This window comes from Styela clava, chromosome 6 (genome assembly GCF_964204865.1).
Source record: "Styela clava chromosome 6, kaStyClav1.hap1.2, whole genome shotgun sequence".
NCBI classification, from domain to species: domain Eukaryota; kingdom Metazoa; phylum Chordata; class Ascidiacea; order Stolidobranchia; family Styelidae; genus Styela; species Styela clava.
Genome location: NC_135255.1, coordinates 13772421 through 13792939, shown reverse-complemented (window position 1 = coordinate 13792939; position 20519 = coordinate 13772421). Strand labels below are relative to the sequence as shown.

At 32.8% G+C, this 20519-nt stretch overlaps 2 protein-coding genes across 4 annotated transcripts; one reads left to right on the top strand and one right to left on the bottom strand.

Annotated features, from left to right (window-relative positions):
- Positions 1-1163: 1163 nt before the first annotated feature.
- LOC120330740 (uncharacterized) lies at positions 1164-8241 on the bottom strand. 3 transcript variants are annotated; one of them, XM_078114085.1, is made up of 6 exons: positions 8134-8241; positions 6116-6236; positions 5320-5420; positions 2320-4613; positions 1677-1777; positions 1164-1297 (listed from the first exon to the last, which is right to left on the bottom strand). In XM_078114085.1, the coding sequence occupies exons 2-4, from the start codon at positions 6194-6196 to the stop codon at positions 4298-4300; spliced, it is 498 nt and encodes a 165-aa protein (XP_077970211.1). In that variant the 5' UTR covers positions 6197-6236; positions 8134-8241; the 3' UTR covers positions 1164-1297; positions 1677-1777; positions 2320-4297. The 3 variants fall into 3 exon arrangements, with proteins under 3 accessions (XP_077970211.1, XP_077970212.1, XP_039253580.2); XM_078114086.1 differs by having other exon boundaries at positions 6116-6231; positions 8134-8225; XM_039397646.2 differs by lacking the exon at positions 8134-8241 and adding an exon at positions 6777-6993.
- Positions 8242-9981: 1740 nt separating this feature from the next.
- LOC120331864 (uncharacterized) lies at positions 9982-13036 on the top strand. Its single transcript, XM_039399029.2, has 4 exons — positions 9982-10306; positions 10685-10825; positions 12190-12334; positions 12657-13036. The coding sequence occupies exons 1-4, from the start codon at positions 10244-10246 to the stop codon at positions 12755-12757; spliced, it is 450 nt and encodes a 149-aa protein (XP_039254963.2). The 5' UTR covers positions 9982-10243; the 3' UTR covers positions 12758-13036.
- Positions 13037-20519: the final 7483 nt, after the last annotated feature.

Genomic DNA, 20519 nt, shown 5'->3' with positions numbered 1-20519 from the left:
TCATACAAACTATTGTCCTTTTTATGAGGACATACTAAATTTGTAGATCGTTATAAATTATTCATAAGCGCATAATTCATATTCATACCTATTACTATTCTTAAATAAATAAATGTAACATCGCGTGCGTAGTTTATTATATGTACCCACCTTCAAGTGGCATTATTAATTTTTTTCTAGTTTATACGTTATAAAATAAGACCACACGCCATTGAAGAAATCATAACAATTTTGGTGATTAAAGCAGGCCATGAGAAATGACATGGGAGGACTCGTATTGATATTTTCAAATGATCATGAGTGCTTCTTAACGCCTCCAATACCACCTTTCCACACATAGTTTTGTAGGTAAAGCTCGTTGCAGGTGAGACGGAACTTTGTAAAAGTAAAATTTTATATATTGATACACATGCAACACATAAACAAAGTTACAGTTGTTTCCTTGCACTATCTTTTAAATATACTGGAACGCGACGACTCCATGAATAAATGCCATGTTTTGAGTTCACCCACTGTTCCTTCTTTTAATTATTATTTAATGGGTATAATATGTGATTCAAGATAGTCACGGGAGTAGTTTGTCACACCATATAAGAATCCGTGATAGAATATTTGCGACGAGAATTCATTCCCGAAGCCGCCACCTAGAGTAGCAATCTATTGCAGTCATCAATCCATATTCAACCTCCCAGCCAACGCTACCCGTTACGACTGTCGACATCCAAAGTCAGAAAATGCTAAAGTATTCACTATTTGTTGCAAAACTCGTGACGAAGTTGAAGTTTCTTGTATTATATTATTTTTGATTATATTACTTTTGTTCGACAATCGATTTGGTCAACTAGCGACATAACTTGAAATGCAACGGTAAATGGCATCCTTGCACTATTACAATAACTAAAACTATCCGGCGTATATCCTTCTTACACTCAGCAATTGCTGACTTCCCTTTTCTGCCAATGAACTCGTCTACGTGACCTTTAATTTATTCATTTATTATGTATAAGAACATCTAGAATTTGTTTATCCCCCGAATTACCTTTGAAGTGAGGAATAGGGGCATCATTATCAGAATCTCGCCACACAACACAACAGAAAAGTTTAGCTCGCCCCTGATCATACCTTACTCAAATCCCATACAAAGCAGAAGAATATATCAAATATCATTTTCGTTCACATTTTAATGTAACTTAAGGTCTTCTAATTACCCGAAGGATCATTAGGATTGTATGACTGCCCCACATCTGTGTCTTCATCTGTTACAGCTGCTTGTCTTTTTCTGCGGCTCTCACGTGACCTATTTATCGTTACACATTTTTATAATTTCAATCTGGAAATTACTAGAAATAAAGCATACGGACAATGCAAAATTATGAAGTAACAAGAGAGCGATGCTCAAATATATTGACAGGGAGGCCGAAACTAAGTAGTATCAAATCTTTTATCGTACTGGTAGTCTGACCATCACTGATGATAACTGACATGTGGTCACGAAACCAAGACACGCTGCGCAACTTTAATAACGTCATCGCATACCACAGAAAGTTCCGGAGGAAGTTAGTAGTTGAGGAGGAAACGATTTTTGCATCAAAAATACCAACAACACGAACAACAACATAATAACAAAGCGATCGATATGTACTCATTCGTGCTCAACGAAGGAATGGCGAACTCACTTTATTGAATTGACGTGTCTCATGAAATCAAGCGTTGCATCCTTCGACTTATAATTCAAACTTCTTTTCAGGCGGTCCAGAAACGAGGCTCTCGAATTACCCTGAATTTGAAATTGAAAGTGATTATTCCTATTGGTTGAACAGAAAGCGTTTTTTTCATTCAGTTAAACCAATGTATTGGTGTACAACCAGTTGTGCAATAAGGAAAATGTTATGATATCGGGTTACTAATATTAACATTGTTAACACTGTTTTAATTTACAGTGCAATGTTGCACATATTCTTTTTAAATGTGAATATTTTTAGATATAACTTCTCGGACGTTGGGTTCTTGAGAGAATTTTTCTCTATCACTATAAAATACAAACCACTTATTTGTTACCAACAGCAGGTTTTGGTCAAATGAAAATGAAAAAATAAAATGAAAAAAATAAAGTGATGCCCCAGAAGGTTTCGTTTTACGGGCTTTTGTTCTGCTTTTATTTTTTTATGAATTCGCTAAAAAAAAACTTCCCACACATATCCTTCGAGAAGCATAATTAAATCATGACTGTGACACTTGTGATTTTCTATATTCGCTCTAAGACCCGAAATGAGAGTAAAATGAAATACACAATCAATAAATTTTAATTCAAATACTCACTTGTCCGTGCGGTTCTGCAATATTTGTGAAATATGCAATAAGAAGCATACTGATCAACACAATTGCTTTCATCTTGTCGAAATTGATTTGTGAAAACAAGCTTTCGTGATAGAATATGTTTTACTATTGGTAGAAACTGATATGGAATTTGTTTTGTCTACCAGCAGAAATACTTTGGATTAATTACTTAATATAATTGAATCATTTGTATAATTATTTTTTTGTAAATATTGTATAATATGTTAGTATGGGATTTTTTCGAATTGATCAATAGCGCAAAAGACCACTGATGTTATAATCGCCATAAAATGTATACGAACAATAACAAATTTTCTCAGTATTCAGATAAGCAAAAAATATGATATTTCTTTGTTAAAAATCTGTTTGCAAAATTTGGTCTATACACTTCACTCTTTTGAAACTGTTTCTAACATCTCACACGCGTTTTAAATGTCCATATTTGTGCGGTAACTTCTGTTATAGAAATTATATACAGTACGGTATTCTAATGTAATCTTTTCTCAGCATTTTCTTATCTTTGATTTATTAACTGCGAGGTCATCAAGTTTACTCTGCTCTCAAATTTACAAATTATTCCAAACATATATATGTTGTTTTTTATAGCCTTGGGCGCATGTAACAATCACCTGCACAAAACCAAAATTATTGAACTCGGACATTTTTGGCTCTGACTAACTATAATAAAGTAACTATAATTACCGGTAAATTTTAACAAATTCTACAACTTAACTTTCGTGTCTCAGATAGTATCATACTCAGGCTGATGCTCAGTAAAATCTATATTCGATATTGGGAATTGGAAGACTTGTATTAGATTACACATTTGGTATAATAAAAAGTATTACCAATCCTAATAGAAAAAATTATAGATAGAAACGATACGCGATACGATTTATTGCAACTCCTAATATATGAGGAACAAATAAGAAATAAAATGAATCGATAAAGAATAAAACACCCTGAACCTTTTTTGATCAATTATTGGACACGAAATGTACATATGAATTGTTTTGTAGTTATGTTGTTGTTGCTGCTGTTGGAATTTTATTGTCATGAGAAAAATCGCTCTCATTAACTACTGAACCAATTGCTTTTCAGCGGTTCAAATATTTTATTTTTCGTCAGAAGGCTATTACTTTGTGCGATGACGTCATCCAAATTGCGCACTTTTTGACGGTACTGAGTTCGTGTTACTCGTAAAACTGCCGTACCGATAGCCTACTGGGACAGATTGCATACTCGTACTGTTTCGTTTTAGTTTTCGTGTCCATATACTTGAGAATCGCTCTCTCGTTCCAAAAATATTACTCATTAGACTTTGTTTTCTTAAATTTAATTTCTCTACTGCTGTTTTTATTTCTAATTTAGTAACTTAACACACGAAAGCTAGTTACCTATGATGATTATTTAATTATGAATTCGACAGGCGTTAGCTTTAGTATAAAATATTTGAAACTTTGTTGACTCGCAAAAAAAAAACTGATTCTGATATATTATAATCATAAGATCAAATAAACCACAACAACTCATGCAAAGATAACATGATTCAAATGCAGTCATGTGTGTAGATTAATAGAAGTAATTTATCGTTTGAACAAATTTATATATTCAAGAATTAAGACAAACCAGATATACGATATCATATTTCATCATGTATTTTAGATTTGAAATGAAAGATATTAAACTTTGAAACCTCTTGCAAGACTGGTCTGATCTACTGAATATTTCGTATCTGCATTTGGCGTTAAATGATATGATTCGAATGGACAAATACTAAAATATATTAAAACATTCTTTTAAATCTGTCGCTGGTCATAAAAAAAAGATTGGAAATATTGAAAGTTTCCAATATTTAAACTGTAATTATCTTCACACTATTTTAGAGGTGTTGACATTTGGAATGTAATTAATGACAAGCAATGCAAAATACTCGCTGATATCCGTCTGACTGGTGAATTCATGCCTCCTTCTTTGGCGACATCTTGCGTTCAAGGTTACCGAGAGCAACAGCTAGATTATTGTCAAATCCCATTCCTTTATATTCGTTGGTTAGTTTGTCCGTATAAGATCTTGCGTTGCTCCTATATTGGCTAGATGTTAGTAAAATTCTTTTCATCGCACTTTTCAACTTGTCATTCTCCATTTCGTTATCTTTTTCATCATTGCTACCCTGATGCATACCATATAACTTTCTCAAATCTCTAATAAGCAATAGAGCGTCCTTTCTGTATGGATCGTTTACGTCGCGTTCCTTACGATCTTCATTGTCTATTCTGTTTCAAATTTAATATAAAGTTTAGCTGATCTGTATTTTAGAATGTCGCTGTTTTATATAAAACACTTTTTTATTAAATAATGAATGTAGCCTTCATTAAATGAATCTCCAATAATTTACCAGTTTAGGAAATGTAGTTAATCATACGTTACAGAAAAACAAGACAAATGTAAAATTGAAAATTTCCAAGTTCACATAAACTGGAAGTATTCCATTTTTTTAATCGATGGAAATATATGACGCATATATATACTGTAAATACATTCGGTGCCACTTCAGTATGCGATATCACTTGCTTAACGCGATCTCAATCTCATAAGGAGATTATCATAGAATTCAGTTCTTAACCTTAACTAAAATCACTGACATCACAAACCGCTGAGACCGCTGACCAAAGTAGCATCATATATTTTTTGGCGGTGACCGTACATTTGAACCCACGTACATTTGAACCCATGCGTATATCCACGGGTTCAATCTATATGCGGGTGCTAAAACCCATGGGTTAAGGTTAGTATGGGTTTAACTATCCGTGAAACAAAAAAAATTCCATAGGTGCAATAGCATACAGGTGCAATTGTCATGGGTTCAAATGTACGTGGGTTCAAATGTAATGGAACCATTTTTTGGCTATTCCTGTTGAACGTTCCTAATCAAAATATGTTATAATATTTATCTATTTCAAACAATCACAGTTTACTCACTCATTTGAGTCGTCTAGGTCTGTGTTCTTTTTTATTCCGGTATCACGATTTCCAAACTTTCTTTTGACTCTACTTAGTAAATATGGTGAATCGTGGAGAGCCTATTTAAGTAAATTATGAGTTTCAATTACGTGAAAGTTTATTTGTATTGTAAATACGAAGAAAACAAAATAACTATCGATAGATGTAAAATATATAATTGCCACTGACATATAAAGAATGAAATATATAAAGTAACTTACCGGTATTTATTTTATATTAAAAATATACCAGAAAAGTCTTGCAAAACCAGCTTGCTTGAGTAAAGTTGCAAATTAAAACGAAACAAGAAAATTGAGTTAGCATGTATTTGATACTTGCATTTTAAATTTTCAAATTCGGGGTTATTGCGCTATGGTAACTCCTTGCGTATCAGGAATATTTTATGCATAGCCTTCTTGATGAAGAAGTTATGAAACGCCTCATTAGATCATCGTTAATGATACTTCATCCTATTCGATTATTTATTATATTGTGTATACTATAACAGAGCTATGTTTTCGGAATTTGTTGATTTTGTTCCACACAAAATGTTTTATTCATTTCATTTTTTGGTCTTCAAAAAGGTAGTCCGTTCAAGGTTGGAATTTGAAAGTATTGAACGAACTTTTTTTTAGTAAACTACTGCTCAAGAACATGCTTTGGGAAATAGGCCGTTGTAAATTATTGATGTATTTTTAAAAGATTAGTGTAAAAAAGTTAATTTTTGAAGCTCACAAACTCTGTTAACATACAGTGTTGTATAAAATATTCTTACCTGCTTATTTGATAATGTAAAACTCTCTACTTCCCATTCAGCAATGATTAATAATATGACTGTTAGTAATACTATTTTCATCGTTTTGTTCCAGAAGTTTCTACGTAAGAGGTTTTCTGAACTGAATGATGAGTTAGTAAGTTTTCGTTTTTTTAAGCGTAATCAAAATCTCGGAAACACCTGAAACTACAGTATATATCACAAAGCCATTTTCCTCAAAATGTCGATGAGAATGTACCAAGTAAAAATTCATTTTCTAATCAACGAACGACTCTGTCCGGGAATAGAGCCAAACAAATTGAAATTCCTCATAACTTGATCTAGTCTTAGACATGCAAAACGTGGAAAGTTAGTTAAAGCCACTATTTTCAAGCGAAGTTTTTAGATAAAGTTTCCAAGTTAAAAAAAAAACATAAGCGAGTGATAGCCTACGACAAAAACTATTTTATCTGTTGGAACACTCGCTGAGTATAAAATAATGGTACTACCGTACTGTGTGTATCGGGTTAGAGTTAGGCCGTAATTTTATTCAGATTTTCCTTATTTTAGTTCTATTACGAGTTCGGGGACTGTCTGTGTTAGCCGAATGAATATATTCCTACCCATAGGTTCCAGTCCCTTTACACAACTTGATGTAAAGTAGACGAACAATATTAGTTACCTCTATATGAGTACACACATTTCTGGAGGCCCAAATATTCATTAAATTTACTGCACTTCTGGTGAGCAATTTTGAAACTATATTTTACTTTTACTTTCAGAGCTCAACGATGCAACATCAGTTTTAGAATAACCTCTCTTCTGGTATTTTAATTGGCGACTGAAATAATTCCTATTGCTGCCTATATCGTAATGATACTTTTAGAGCTCAATCTCGTCTGCATGAATACATAATGATTTGGCAACGTGATGCTTCGTATGATACAACCTTAGATGCACCATGACAACCCTAGTTTAATCTGTGGCCCACATATTGTGTCGAGCAATATTTCTAAGTAAGTGAGTTGAATTTAATTGAACCAGCATGTAAAATTCAGACGTTCACGAAAGCAATAAAGAATCACGATATTCGTGTCAGAAAAGTAACGTCATACCGCAGGTTTTAAATCAGATATATCACGTAGTCAGGTATTTGAAATCTAGATACATTCTACTAATCAATATTAATACTTGCTAATTTAATAAGATATGCTATTTTATGAAAACCTCTTTCAGTATATAACGTATAAATAGATTCCAAGTCTAAGATACTCCGTTTTTGGCTTGTAATAATAATATCTCGCTCGCGACTGTGAGATTTTCGTTGATATATATTGAATTTCAGTCTGGTTTTTAGTATAACGAATGAAATTTAAATCCCATTTCAGTACTAAACAATGCGCCTCTACTGTATTTTGTAATATAGGCTGCATGACCCAAAAAGCATATTGACCACACGAAGTGGAAACAAGGCTTTGTATAATTTAAGTGACCACCTTTTGGTTTATTTGAAAATACGTAGAATCTCGATGGATTTATTTCTAATCTTATACCATGAGTAAGTTGAGTGTGTGGTTAACATTGAAAGAATGGCCAAATCATATACATTTTTTATTTTATTCATTAGCCATATATATATGTTATTTAATAAGTATTCGCAGAGTTCAATGTGAAAGTACGTTTTTGTAAAGTCAATTCTCCACGTAGTATATTATAATTACGCCTTGAAATTCAAAAATCTGTAGTGCCATCACGTAGAATTGACATCTGTTAAGTGCACAAATGTTCTGTGTAAGTTGGTTCAAATGACTCATATCAGGTGCGCGTAGGCTACATGCAGTTGTATTTATGAAAGAATAGTAAAGAAAGCCAATATTGCAAGGAGTTTGAATCGCTGCAATTGACATAATTTCAGTAATTTGTGTCATCATATGTCGATCCACTTGCTCAATGTATGACATTGACTCATTTAATTATATACTTTTGCAAAAGCAGGTAGGTAGCTGTAAGTGCGCACACTTCCGAAGGCACGAATTTACCGAATTTAACAATCTCGAATCCCAAATTGCAACTCGAAACTTTGGCCTGAGAGTTGACACAGTGTTATCAAGCGAACAATGTTGATCGCCTTTGACAGTGTATGATATGCGCTGATCTACAAGAATGAATAAATTGGAACGCTCCAAATTCTTGTTGTATCCAACTGAAAGGATTTTATCTGAAAATCAAAATTTCAGCCTTAAATCTGGCATGATAGAAGATATAAAAAGGGCGTGAGAAATCAAACAATTTTGATCACTCTAGACACCGTAGGACTTCACTGAAGATAAAAACTTTGTAGGTAAAAATCTTTGTTATAACGAACTAAGAAAACATTCCACTATTGATTGTTTATGTGCGACTGAGCGCGGGAAAAAGCCACTTTGCTATAGAATGTGCGTATAATTTTGTATTACATAGAAAATTGAAATAAAAAATTTACATAATTTTGAACGTTGTCGTATTCATTCTTGTTTTACTTGTTTTAAGCCAGGCGATATGCCCTTTAGTAATACACTCTATCTTTGCTTGCATTCAGTCAATATCTTTGTATCTGCTTTTTTGTCAGCTTCATGAACCATTTTTCCTTTAATTTCAACATTTCAAAGCAATGAGAGCAATACTGGGTGGTTCAGAAGTTGGTTTTAATTTTCTAAATGAATTATAAAAATAAATTGGATTTATAACTAGCCTGTCATGAATTTTCTTTTCTTTTGTGCCAAACGTCGATTAAAAGTACTACATAATTACACATGCTTACCATTCAATTAATTTATAATTCTATATTCATAATCATATGCCATGTAAAAAAATCGCTCGAAATAAACTTCCTTTTCCTTATTAAATGTTATTTTAAAACCGGGTACTCAATTATCTAAATTAGATTTAAAGCGTAATCGTAATTGATTATATTCAGAGAAACTCTTCGTATTGGCTAGTCTTTATAGCACCTGTGGTATAGATGCGCCGAAAAACAAGGAAGGCCAAACCGAAGTAGTACGGGTATGCAATCTGTCACAGAAGACTACCGGTACCATAGTCTTCACAATTTCGCCTGACCCCTAATGCGAAGGCGGAACCGCCACAAGGTGCGCAAATTTTTAATTTTGATGACGTAATCGCACACAAAAAGCAAATCCCATACAGCCCACAGAAAGTTATGAAATGAACAAAAGTAATAGCCTTCTTACGAAAAATACAATCTTCAACCACTTTCAAAGCAAAGCATTTGGTTTGGGGGTTAATGAGAAAAGCGGTTCTTTCATAACAATAAGAAAAATAGCATTCTAGTAAGTAACTGTGATATACATATATTGAAAACACATTCGGAAGACAAAAACTACCGTGGTACCTAACCCATTAATCTGTCATAAGCAATCAGAGGCTTGGTTATTCAGAAACAACCGTAAAATGGTAGATGGAATCTTCTATCGTACATTCAATATTATAACTTGTTGAAACAATAGCTGAGCTACAAGTCTGTATAATGCAATAAAATGATTCGTTATCAATAATTGTATGGGACCTTCTCGTTACCAGGTATCTAATTAATGTATGTTAGCGTTAGAGATTTCGTCTAATTTGAAAAGACTAATTAGTGGGATTAATTCATTCTTTTCAGATATTGTTATTATGATGTGTTGAATAATTATGATATTGGATCGCAGAACATATTGAATTCGAATGCTGTATTTTACCATATATATTGATTTTCGCTCCAGGCAATTCTCAGAAACTTTGGAATGATCTAGAATCTAGATAAAGACCATGGGTGGATCATAGATAAATGGTATTTTGATTGTAGAGTACATGTATACCCCATGAGAGGTAAATAATAAGCATTACACCAAAGACCATATGAGGTAAAAGCGATATGCGGACTACTTTATCATCTTTGACGCCTCCATTTGCGTCAGACATCGGTGTTTTCTTCGCGTAATCGGAGAGAGGAAAGTTCCATCGTTAAACGTCACAAAATTGTAGCTCAGTGTCTTGGTTATAAAAAACGACGCGTTTCAGAAGTTTCCACCATTAAGTTGAAATATTGTGAAGCAAAAGAGTCGCTAACATCAGTAACCAAATTTGAAAATAAAAAAGTAACAGATAAAAATGAAGATTAGTATTATAGTATTTGTGAGTTGTTTGGCTTATTCGAGTGCATATCCATATCAGGTAAAGTTGTACGTTTTGATTTTCTTTAAAGGCCTTAATTTTATATGGTAAAAGTAGATAAATAAATTTGTTTTATTGTTTATTATTTAGACATTTCATCATCAAAGTTGTTTTTATGTTTGAACTAATCTGATTGGTGTATTTGGTTTATGTATTTGTTGCCGATACAATCGCGATTTCCTGCGTTTACAATCCTTCGAGATTATGTAGCATTGTTGCTAAAACAAAATTTATAACGTCGTATGTTATTAAATTATATTAATGTTTTATTCATATTATAAAAATTTATATATACATTTAGGCGATGGAAAAATTCAAAATATTTTCTCGACAAATCGATTAATTAAATTTGTCGTTTTTTTTTTCGTTTTTTTTTAGCATATTGAAGCAAATTTTGAAGACCTTACTTTCAATGATAAAGGAAAAGATTTTCATGAATTTCATCAATCAGATGATAAGTTTGCAACTACAGATTCACTTCCATATATGACAACTGGCATTTCTGAAGAAACTACCGAGGTGTGTGATTAGTATATAAATAGAGATGATCATAGAATTACTTATGACTTGTGACGACTGACAATTGTAATTGGAGGTTTGCTTCGGCTTCTGAAAACTCTTTTCTTTGAAGAATTGTGGCGGGTAGAATTTTTACAGAAGGATCCGCATTGATCTTGAGTTAGAATCGCCAATAAATCTAAAAAAAAAAAAATTCACAATTATGTGACGGCTAATTGGTGCGTTTTACTTTTAAATATTTCTGGTAAACGATAGTTCACGTAACAATTATTCAATGGATGTTATCGAAACCGTTTGCAATTTTATCAATTTTGTAAAAAAATCTTTTTTTGATAAAGTATCGCAATTCGTGCTTAAAATATATTTTTACTGATCAGCCTACTACGGTAAGTTTAGAATTCATAAAGAGGTGTTGGAAGTGTGGATAAATCATGTCAATTACGTAGGCTCGCGATATTTCCTTTGATGATTATTTTAAGCAGTGCTTAAATATACCTCTTGTCGCAAATTAAATCCCATTTGAGGTTCAAATTGGTTTAAAGTGACGCGTGAGATACGCCCATTCCCATTCTTTTTATTGTACTTGAATTATAAATGTACTGCCGGAGGGATATATACAGGGAAAATGTCGATTTTATCGTAGCGAATGTGTTAACAAATAATCAGAAATATACGCTTCTGATGTATGCTGGCTTGAAGAGTTGTGGCGCCTTGTACCAGTAGTTATCTCAAAAATCAAACTAACACAAAACAATTTTCCGCTTTCCTTTGTTTCCTTTTATTTTTCATTTTTTAAACAAAAATGTATCATCGCGATGAAATAATAAATTCTATGAATATGCCAACTTATGATTTATTGAATATGATATGGATCAGGTATTTTCTGAAATACAATAACGGCATTCTATCGTTCGAAAATTTCGCTTTCGATCTAAATCGCAATTTCCAAGAAATAAAAAGACATGTATAAAATATATTTATATTTTATCTCACCAAAAATCTTAGCAATCAAGTAAGGTGATTCAACGCAGGCAGCAGTTAGCTCTCTTGTTAGAACAAAGGTGAAATCGCAACTTAAACAAATTCGAAAGCAATATCAATATCAATCTTCCTGCCTACCGGATATTTTGAAACTCAAATTGAATCAAACTCAATTCGATTCAGTTTCAATGCAGCGTGTGGTATAGCAACACTTGTTTACTAATGTCATCCAGATTTATAGTATATTCCATAATATAATAGAAAGACGTATAACAACATCGACCCCCAACATTGACTTTATTGCATGCGTATGTCATCATCAAATTATATCCACTAAAATGTAATTGTATAAACCATGTTTTAAAATAAAATTTTGAACGTAGATGGGCACTGATGAACCTACGACGTCAGATACGTCAGATTCTACAACGACGTCAGATTCTGTAACAACTGGAGAAGTAACAACAAATGAATACACAACAGGCACAGAAGATGTTACGGAATACACAACTGAGTTTACAACAGGAGGTAAATATTAGTTACGGCTCATTTGGTGTGATAATTTCTTTTGTGATGAAACAAGCGCTTTATGCTTGATTTAAGGCCTATATGCTAATCATACTATCATATCATTTTATCTTGTATATCATATCCATTTCATATCAGGAAGATTTACCAAAATTTTTGTTTATATCTAATTTTTTTCTGTTATTTTGCTAAAGATTTTATACCGGGTACCTTTGTAATATAAGAGTACATTTCCAGTACGAAAGTCGGCCGCAAAATATGAGTTCTGTGTAAACTGTCCCATTATATAAAAGGTTTTTTAAATATAATCTCTTTACTACAGAAACATTCACGACGGAAGCAGAAGCTACTACAGATTCAGATTATATATACAGCTTTGAAACCACAGGAGTACCGGAGAATGATGGAATATTAGCTTTGTAAATCACCAAATAATGTGAAGCCAGTTTGATTTATTGTTTTGTGTTATTTATTTCAATCATTCTCACGAAATGGTGTAATTGAAACATTATACAGAACATTAAATACGTACGGCGTGATCTAAAATTATCTTTATTTTACTTTTGATCTTCTATATTGCAATCGGGTTTCTCTTTTTTTTCATCGTTTTTATAAATGTAAACGTGTACCAAAGGATTGTCAGTTGTTCATTGATAACTGATGGAAATAAACTTTTTTCTCTGGAGGCGTATCGTTGAAAAATCGATTTTAACAATTTTGTATATTGAAATTGATGGACAGGAATACAGGTTGATAGAAAAACAAAACATTTCGTAATCATTCCAAGGCATTTATTTATTAACCCGCTTGAGAATCGCTCCGTTATTTGCGCATATGCTTTCATTGATCTCTATTATTCAACACCGTAAGATTGTAACGACGAAAAAATGGAGATACTAGCAAAACCACCACATAGGAATGTTGTTATGTAAATGATTTGAAAATTATTAAAAAATATCTGAACAAATTAAAGCACACAATACATTCACAGGTCCAATAGATTCAACTATATTAAAAAAGTGTGTTAATTTATAAATTCCAGAGAATTGAGGACAAATTTGAAAGATTTTATATAAATTCATAAATATGCATTTATATTAGGCAATGCTGTATTATATTATTACAGTCCCACTAAGCTGCGAAAACACTTGCATCTCAAATACCCGGAAGACAATGTTGACCCGAATCGAATCATAAAACAATAAACATTTTTGAGTCGGCAAAATACTTTAGCACGAACTCATACTTCACAACATTTTTGACATAACATTTAACACCCGCATCAAGATATAAATCAGTATTATATGAAATGAATATATATATATATCTAATACGGTAGTTAAGTAGACATACCGTGCTAAAAAAGCGACAGTTATGTAGACGGAAAAATTGGGTAGACATTTTCCTGTCCGCTTAATTATTCCACGTTCCATAATTAAAACGTTTTGCGATTTTTTGCTGAAATCTCTTTTTCTCTGATAAAACAGTATCAAAAATAATATGTTCTTTCAATATTTTTAAAATATCTGCATATTTTCGCCAACTTTAAGGGGACAGTAGTTCTGCTGGTTTATAATCAACGGATATAATTTTCGTACACTAAGCGGACATTTTGTTTATGCGAAAATCTTTTAATTTTTCGGTATATGTCTTTACGATTTTTGGAGAGTAGGACTGATAATTTTGATACAATAACCAGGCAGAACATGAAGATCGTTCGTTCTGTTTTTTGCAATATAAGCTCAATAAACTGAAAAGGACCTCAATTCACAACTCCGTACTAAAGAGGCTTTGTGTCGCAATAGTAAAACTGTCGGGTTTGCTGAGAACTTTACCTACCACGTTTGCCGTTTTGTTCGCGAGTAACCTGGACGCCGTAAGGGAATCGGGATCTTCATGAGTGCGTGATTGCAGAAATTTAGATAAAATAGAACAGTTGTGTTTGGAGAAGCGATCCAAGTCTTTTGTGTCAGGTGTTATCAATTACCCAGTGAGTTGAAGTCGAGTCATAATAACTTGAAACAAGGTTTTCAACGTCACCGAGGAATGCTGCTGGAAATCATCACTCATCGGATGAGGTGATTAGTCATAACGATTTTTAATATTAGGGCTACTATATTTTTGTTCTAAGTGATTCAAGAGTCTTGCTGCACACTAACACAATTACATTTACTATGTATGTCTGAAGAAGTCTGACTTTGGTCAGACGAAACGTTACAGAAATATAATTGTGTTAGTGTGCAGCAAGACTCTTGAATCACTTAGGATAGTTATCTTTACTCTTGCTACAGCATCCTTGCACTATATGCATACGGATCCGCCGACACAAAAGCATAGAAGAAGGATAAGTAGTTAGTCTTGCAGAAACCAAATCATTAGCATATATTTTTGTTGTTGAGATTTTTCACTTATTCCTGACCATCAAAATATTGCTACGACTGGGTTTGCGTTTGTAAGAGTGTGTAATTCAGAAGGATTTCTAAATCCAGATGACAATACAAACGAAGATTGTGAAAATTCAATGAATTCAATTTTTTCTCGAAACAGAAGGAGATACGAGAAGCGAGTGGTTGACGCCACTTTATATAGTATAGCTTTGTATAAATAAAAATATCTAATACACCGCTTCATATTAGATTAGAATATTTTATCTTCGGAAAACAGTTTTAAAGAATTGCATTGCTAGCAATTTTGTTTTGTGATTTTGCACATATCCCTGGTTGTATTTTACCATCCTCATCTAGTTATTTACTGGGCTGTATTTTTTGTTCACATGTAAGTGACTCTCCAACGAGATGGCCTACGTTTCAGAACTTGGCAGACGGAAATGCGGGTAGAGATTCGGAGAACGCTGTGCCAGGAGGTGATTAAATTAGTTTGCTATGCTTGTTTTTAATTAAATACGGCATCTCAAATTGATACCAATGAATGGTAATAAACCAAATCATAATATCAATTGTAGCCCATCACAAATAGCGCAGCTATCTACGAATAATTGTAGTGCACCGTTTAACACTGTTTTATTTGAGTAATAATGCAATTCCCCATTTCAGACACTTCGTTTGTTCGGTCAATCAAGAGTACCGTAATTCTGAATTGGACTAGAACACTGTGATGATGTTTTGTGACTTATGCATGTATTTTTGACCAAAGTTTCAGATTAGTCAACAGACTATACCGCACCATCTTCAGAATCACTTTCAATAAGCAATGTAAGTGACTTAAAAGAAAATCATATATACGGAAAAGAAAAGGGCTGTAAATCAATTCCAAAAAAGCTTCTAAATAAACGTGAACCAGAAAAGAAACGACGAAAAGAAAAATAATTGCACGGATTTGTATATTTTGCGAGAAGTTTATTGTAAAGCTTTAAGACATCTCTGTATAATTCATAAAGATGAACCGGCAGTGAGCACATAATTTTGTCTCTCCTCAACAACTTAATCTAGTGGGCATATCCACATTCGTATACATACTTGGCATACATTTTTACTATTTAATTATAAATTCAAAATAACAATCATGTTTTTGTATTCCGAAATTTTAAATAAATTGTGCAAAGATTCTAAATTGATATTGGGGTTCAATAATTTCATGTTGATCGCTTGTATAGTTGACTGTATAATCACTGCTATACTTAGGCGCGCCTTGATAGGTAGACATTTGAGTTATAATTGGTGTAATGTTTCTCATTTTAGTTGACATGGCAAAATTTCATTTCGCATTTAAAGGCCCCACTGAAAACGTCACTTAATTGAACATTTGAGATATGTTGTGTGTAATGGTTCTCGATATTTTTTTTAGAGAATTTCGTGTTTTAATTACATACCTTCTGAAATGGTCGGATGGTTGAAATTCTTTTTGAATGCTTCCTAATATTATTGTCATTCCAAAATATCATTTTGCATTTACATGACACACTTACGTAGCTGAGTAGATGACGATTTGTGATATATTTTTTGTATTGTTCCTCAATATGGTTTCAAAATTTTGATTTATAATATTTGTCACTCTCAAGTTATCGGATAGGTGAACATTTGAGATAAATTTTGAGCAATTTTCCACAACATCAAAATATGATTAGTATTCGAAATTTCGTATTTTAGTTATATTTCACACACTAAAGCGGTTGAATAAGTTGACATTTGAGATATATTTTGTGTAAGATTTCTCAATATGTTTTCAGGAATTGGTTTCAATAGTTGTATGCCACACTTAGGTAGTCGGGTATTCGGACATTTGAGATATATATTTTGTGTAATGTTCCTCAATATCATTTCAGAATTTTCATTGTGATCGTTTTATGCCACACTTAGGTGGCCGGATAGGTGGACATTTGAGATACACTTTGTGTAATGTTTCTCAATATGATTTCAGAATTTTCATTGTGATTGTTTTATGCCACACTTAGGTGGCCGGATAGGTGAACATTTGAGATATACTTTGTGTAATGTTTCTCAATATGATTTCAGATTTTTATTTCAATTCTTGTATGCCACACCTAGGTGGCCGGATAGGTGGACATTTGAGATATACTTTGTGTAATGTTTCTCAATATGATTTCAGAATTTTCATTTCAATTCTTGTATGCCACACTTAGGTGGCCGGATAGGTGGACATTTGAGATATACTTTGTGTAATGTTTCTCAATATGATTTCAGAATTTTCATTGTGACTGTTTCATGCCACACTTAGGTGGCCGGATAGATGAACATTTGAGATATACTTTGTGTAATGTTTCTCAATATGATTTCAGATTTTTATTTCAATTCTTGTATGCCACACTTAGGTGGCCGGATAGGTTGACATTTGAGATATACTTTGTGTAATGTTTCTCAATATGATTTCAGAATTTCCATTTCAATTCTTGTATGCCACACTTAGGTGGCCGGATAGGTGGACATTTGAGATATACTTTGTGTAATGTTTCTCAATATGATTTCAGAATTTTCATTTCAATTCTTGTATGCCACACTTAGGTGGCCGGATAGGTGGACATTTGAGATATACTTTGTGTAATATTTCTCAATATGATTTAAGAATTTTCATTTCAATTCTTGTATGCCACACTTAGGTGGCCGGATAGGTGGACATTTGATTTATACTTCGCATAATGTTTCTCATTACGATTTCGGAATTTTCATTTTAATGTTTTATGCCACACTTAGGTGGCCGGATAGCTGGACATTTGAGATATACTTTGTGTAATGTTTCTCAATATGATTCCAGAATTTTCATTTTATTGTTTTATGTCTCACTTAGGTGGCCGGATAGGTGGACATTTGAGATATACTTCGTGTAATGTTTCTCAATATGATTCCAGAATTTTCATTTTAATGCTTTATGCCACACTTAGGTGGCCGGATAGGTGGACATTTGAGATAAAGTTTGTGATATTTCTCAATATGATTTCAGAATTTTCATTTCAATTCTTGTATGCCACACTTAGGTGGCCGGATAGGTGGACATTCAAAATATATTTTGTGTAATATTTCTCAATAGGATTTCAGAATTTTCATTTTAATGCTTTATGCCACACTTAAGTGGCCGGATAGGTGGACAATTCAGATATACTTTGTGTAATATTTCTCAATATGATTTCAGAGTTTTCATTTTAATGCTTTATGCCACACTTATGTGGCCGGATAGGTGGACATTTGAGATATACTTTGTGTGATATTTCTCAATATGATTTCGGAATTTTCATTTTAATTCTTGTATGCCACACTTAGGTGGCCGGATAGGTGGACATATGAGATATACTTTGTGTAATATTTCTCAATATGATTTCAGAGTTTTCATTTCAATTCTTGTATGCCACACTTAGGTGGCCGGATAGGTGGACATTTGAGATATACTTTGTGTAATATTTCTCAATATGATTTCAGATTTTTATTTTAATTGTTATATGCCACACTTAAATGCCGGATAAGTGGACATTTGAGATATATTTTGTGTAATGTTTCTCAATAGGGCTGGTGTTCATTTTTCAATTACGTGCCACATTTGAGTGACCGAATAGATGAACATTTGAAATCGAATTTGTGTGATTTTTGTCTTCATTAATGACATACCAGAATTCCCATTTACAATTATTTGTATAACCTAAAAGGCCGGATAGGTGGACATTTGAGATAAAGTTTGTGATATTTTTTCAATATTATTGGCATTTCCGAATTTCATTCTGCGGTTTCCTTCTGCGTATATATAATTTTCTTTTATTGTTTCTCAATAATATTAGCACTTTCATTTTTTATTTTACTCTTATATACCACACTTCCTTTTTAAAATAATATTTCACACTTTAGCAATCAAATTGGTGATACATTTGAAATATATTTTGTGTATTGTTTCTCAATATGTATGGCATTTCAAAATTTTGTTTTTCAATTATATGTCACGCTTAATAACTAGCCATATAGATATGCGGATTTTTGAGATATATTTTGCGCAATGTTTATCAATATTATTTGAATGCATTAATTTTGACTTGGTATTGATATCTTGACACTCACAACATAGCATTTGTTTAATCTATATGTTACACCATAGGGTTGGATTAGGCGAACATTTGTGATATGCTCTGTGTATTTCTCAGTTTCAAATATATATTACGTTTGAATCAATTTGTTTCGATTTGTCTACCTTCACGTTGCATTTTGAGTATTTTTTGATATAGAAGAATATTTCCAAAACCAAACACAGTGCATCTCCCTTGCACGAAAGACGGAACATTGAAAAAGAAATGCTATTTTTTGTGATAAATATTGCTAAATCGTTCGAATCCATCGGAAATTGAAGCGAGGTCATACGCTTTAAAATGCGTATTAAAATAAAAGCAACATCATTTATGTAGACATCCAGAGCGACATATAGGAGGGGTCCGGCTTAGTGCCGAAATAGGCTAAAACATTTGGTGGTCTGAATTAAGTGGACGAATTAAGCGGACAAAAATTTTATATCTGTTGTCGAGAGGATTATGTTGACTCTTTTTCTCCGTAGTTGTCAACGGCTCTCGCGCTCTCCAAGCACGTATTTAAAAACATTGATACGGACACAGGAACGACGTCCGCTTAAGTACTGCAATTATGGCAGGTCCGTTTAACTACCGTAATAGAGTTATATATATATATATATATATATATACCACAATGCATGATGAACAATGCATGCTTCAGGGCAAATGTGGTAATATTTAAGGTTCCATTACATTTGAACCCACGTACATTTGAACCCATGACAATTGCACCTGCATACTATTGCACCTATGGAAATTTTTTTGTTGTACGGATAGTTGAACCCATCCTAACCCTAACCCATGGGTTTCAGCACCCGCATATTGATTGAACCCGCGGATATAGACATGGGTTCAAATGTACGTGGGTTCAAATGTACGGTCACCAATATTTAACAATGAGTTTGAATGTTTACGGCAACATTGATTCATATTTCGATGAATATATTAGAATTGAATGTTTAAAAATAAACAAAAATTCGAATAAAACGAATTGAGGACAAATTTGAAAGATTTTATATAAATTCATAAATATGCATTTATATTAGGCAATGCTGTATTATATTATTACAGTTCCACTAAGCTGCGAAAACACTTGCATCTCAAATACCCCGAAGACAATGTTCACCCAAATCGAATCATAAAACAATAAACATTTTTGAGTCGACAAAATACTTTAGCACGAACTCATACTTCACAACATTTTTGACATAACATTTAACACCCGCATCAAGATATAAATCAGTATTATATGAAATGAATATATATATATATATACCACAATGCATGATGAACAATGCATGCTTCAGGGCGAATGTAGTAATATTTCACAATGAGTTTGAATGTTTACGGCAACATTGATTCATATTTCGATGAATATATCAGAATTGAATGTTTAAAAATGAACAATATATGATAATATATATGATAAAATATGTGATATGATATGATATATGAATAATATAGATAACATATGTATATATATTGATTCAACGCAAGCTTAAGCTACCTGGACAGCGAGGCGGGTGCAAAAGTCCCAAACTAGAATTTTTCTTTAAGTTAAAATTTTTTTTATATTGACCTGCGCAGTATTAAATGTAGAAGTAGTAGACATAGGATAGGCTGGACCAGTGTTTTCAACCGCGGCACCCTATGGTTCCGCCAGTAAAG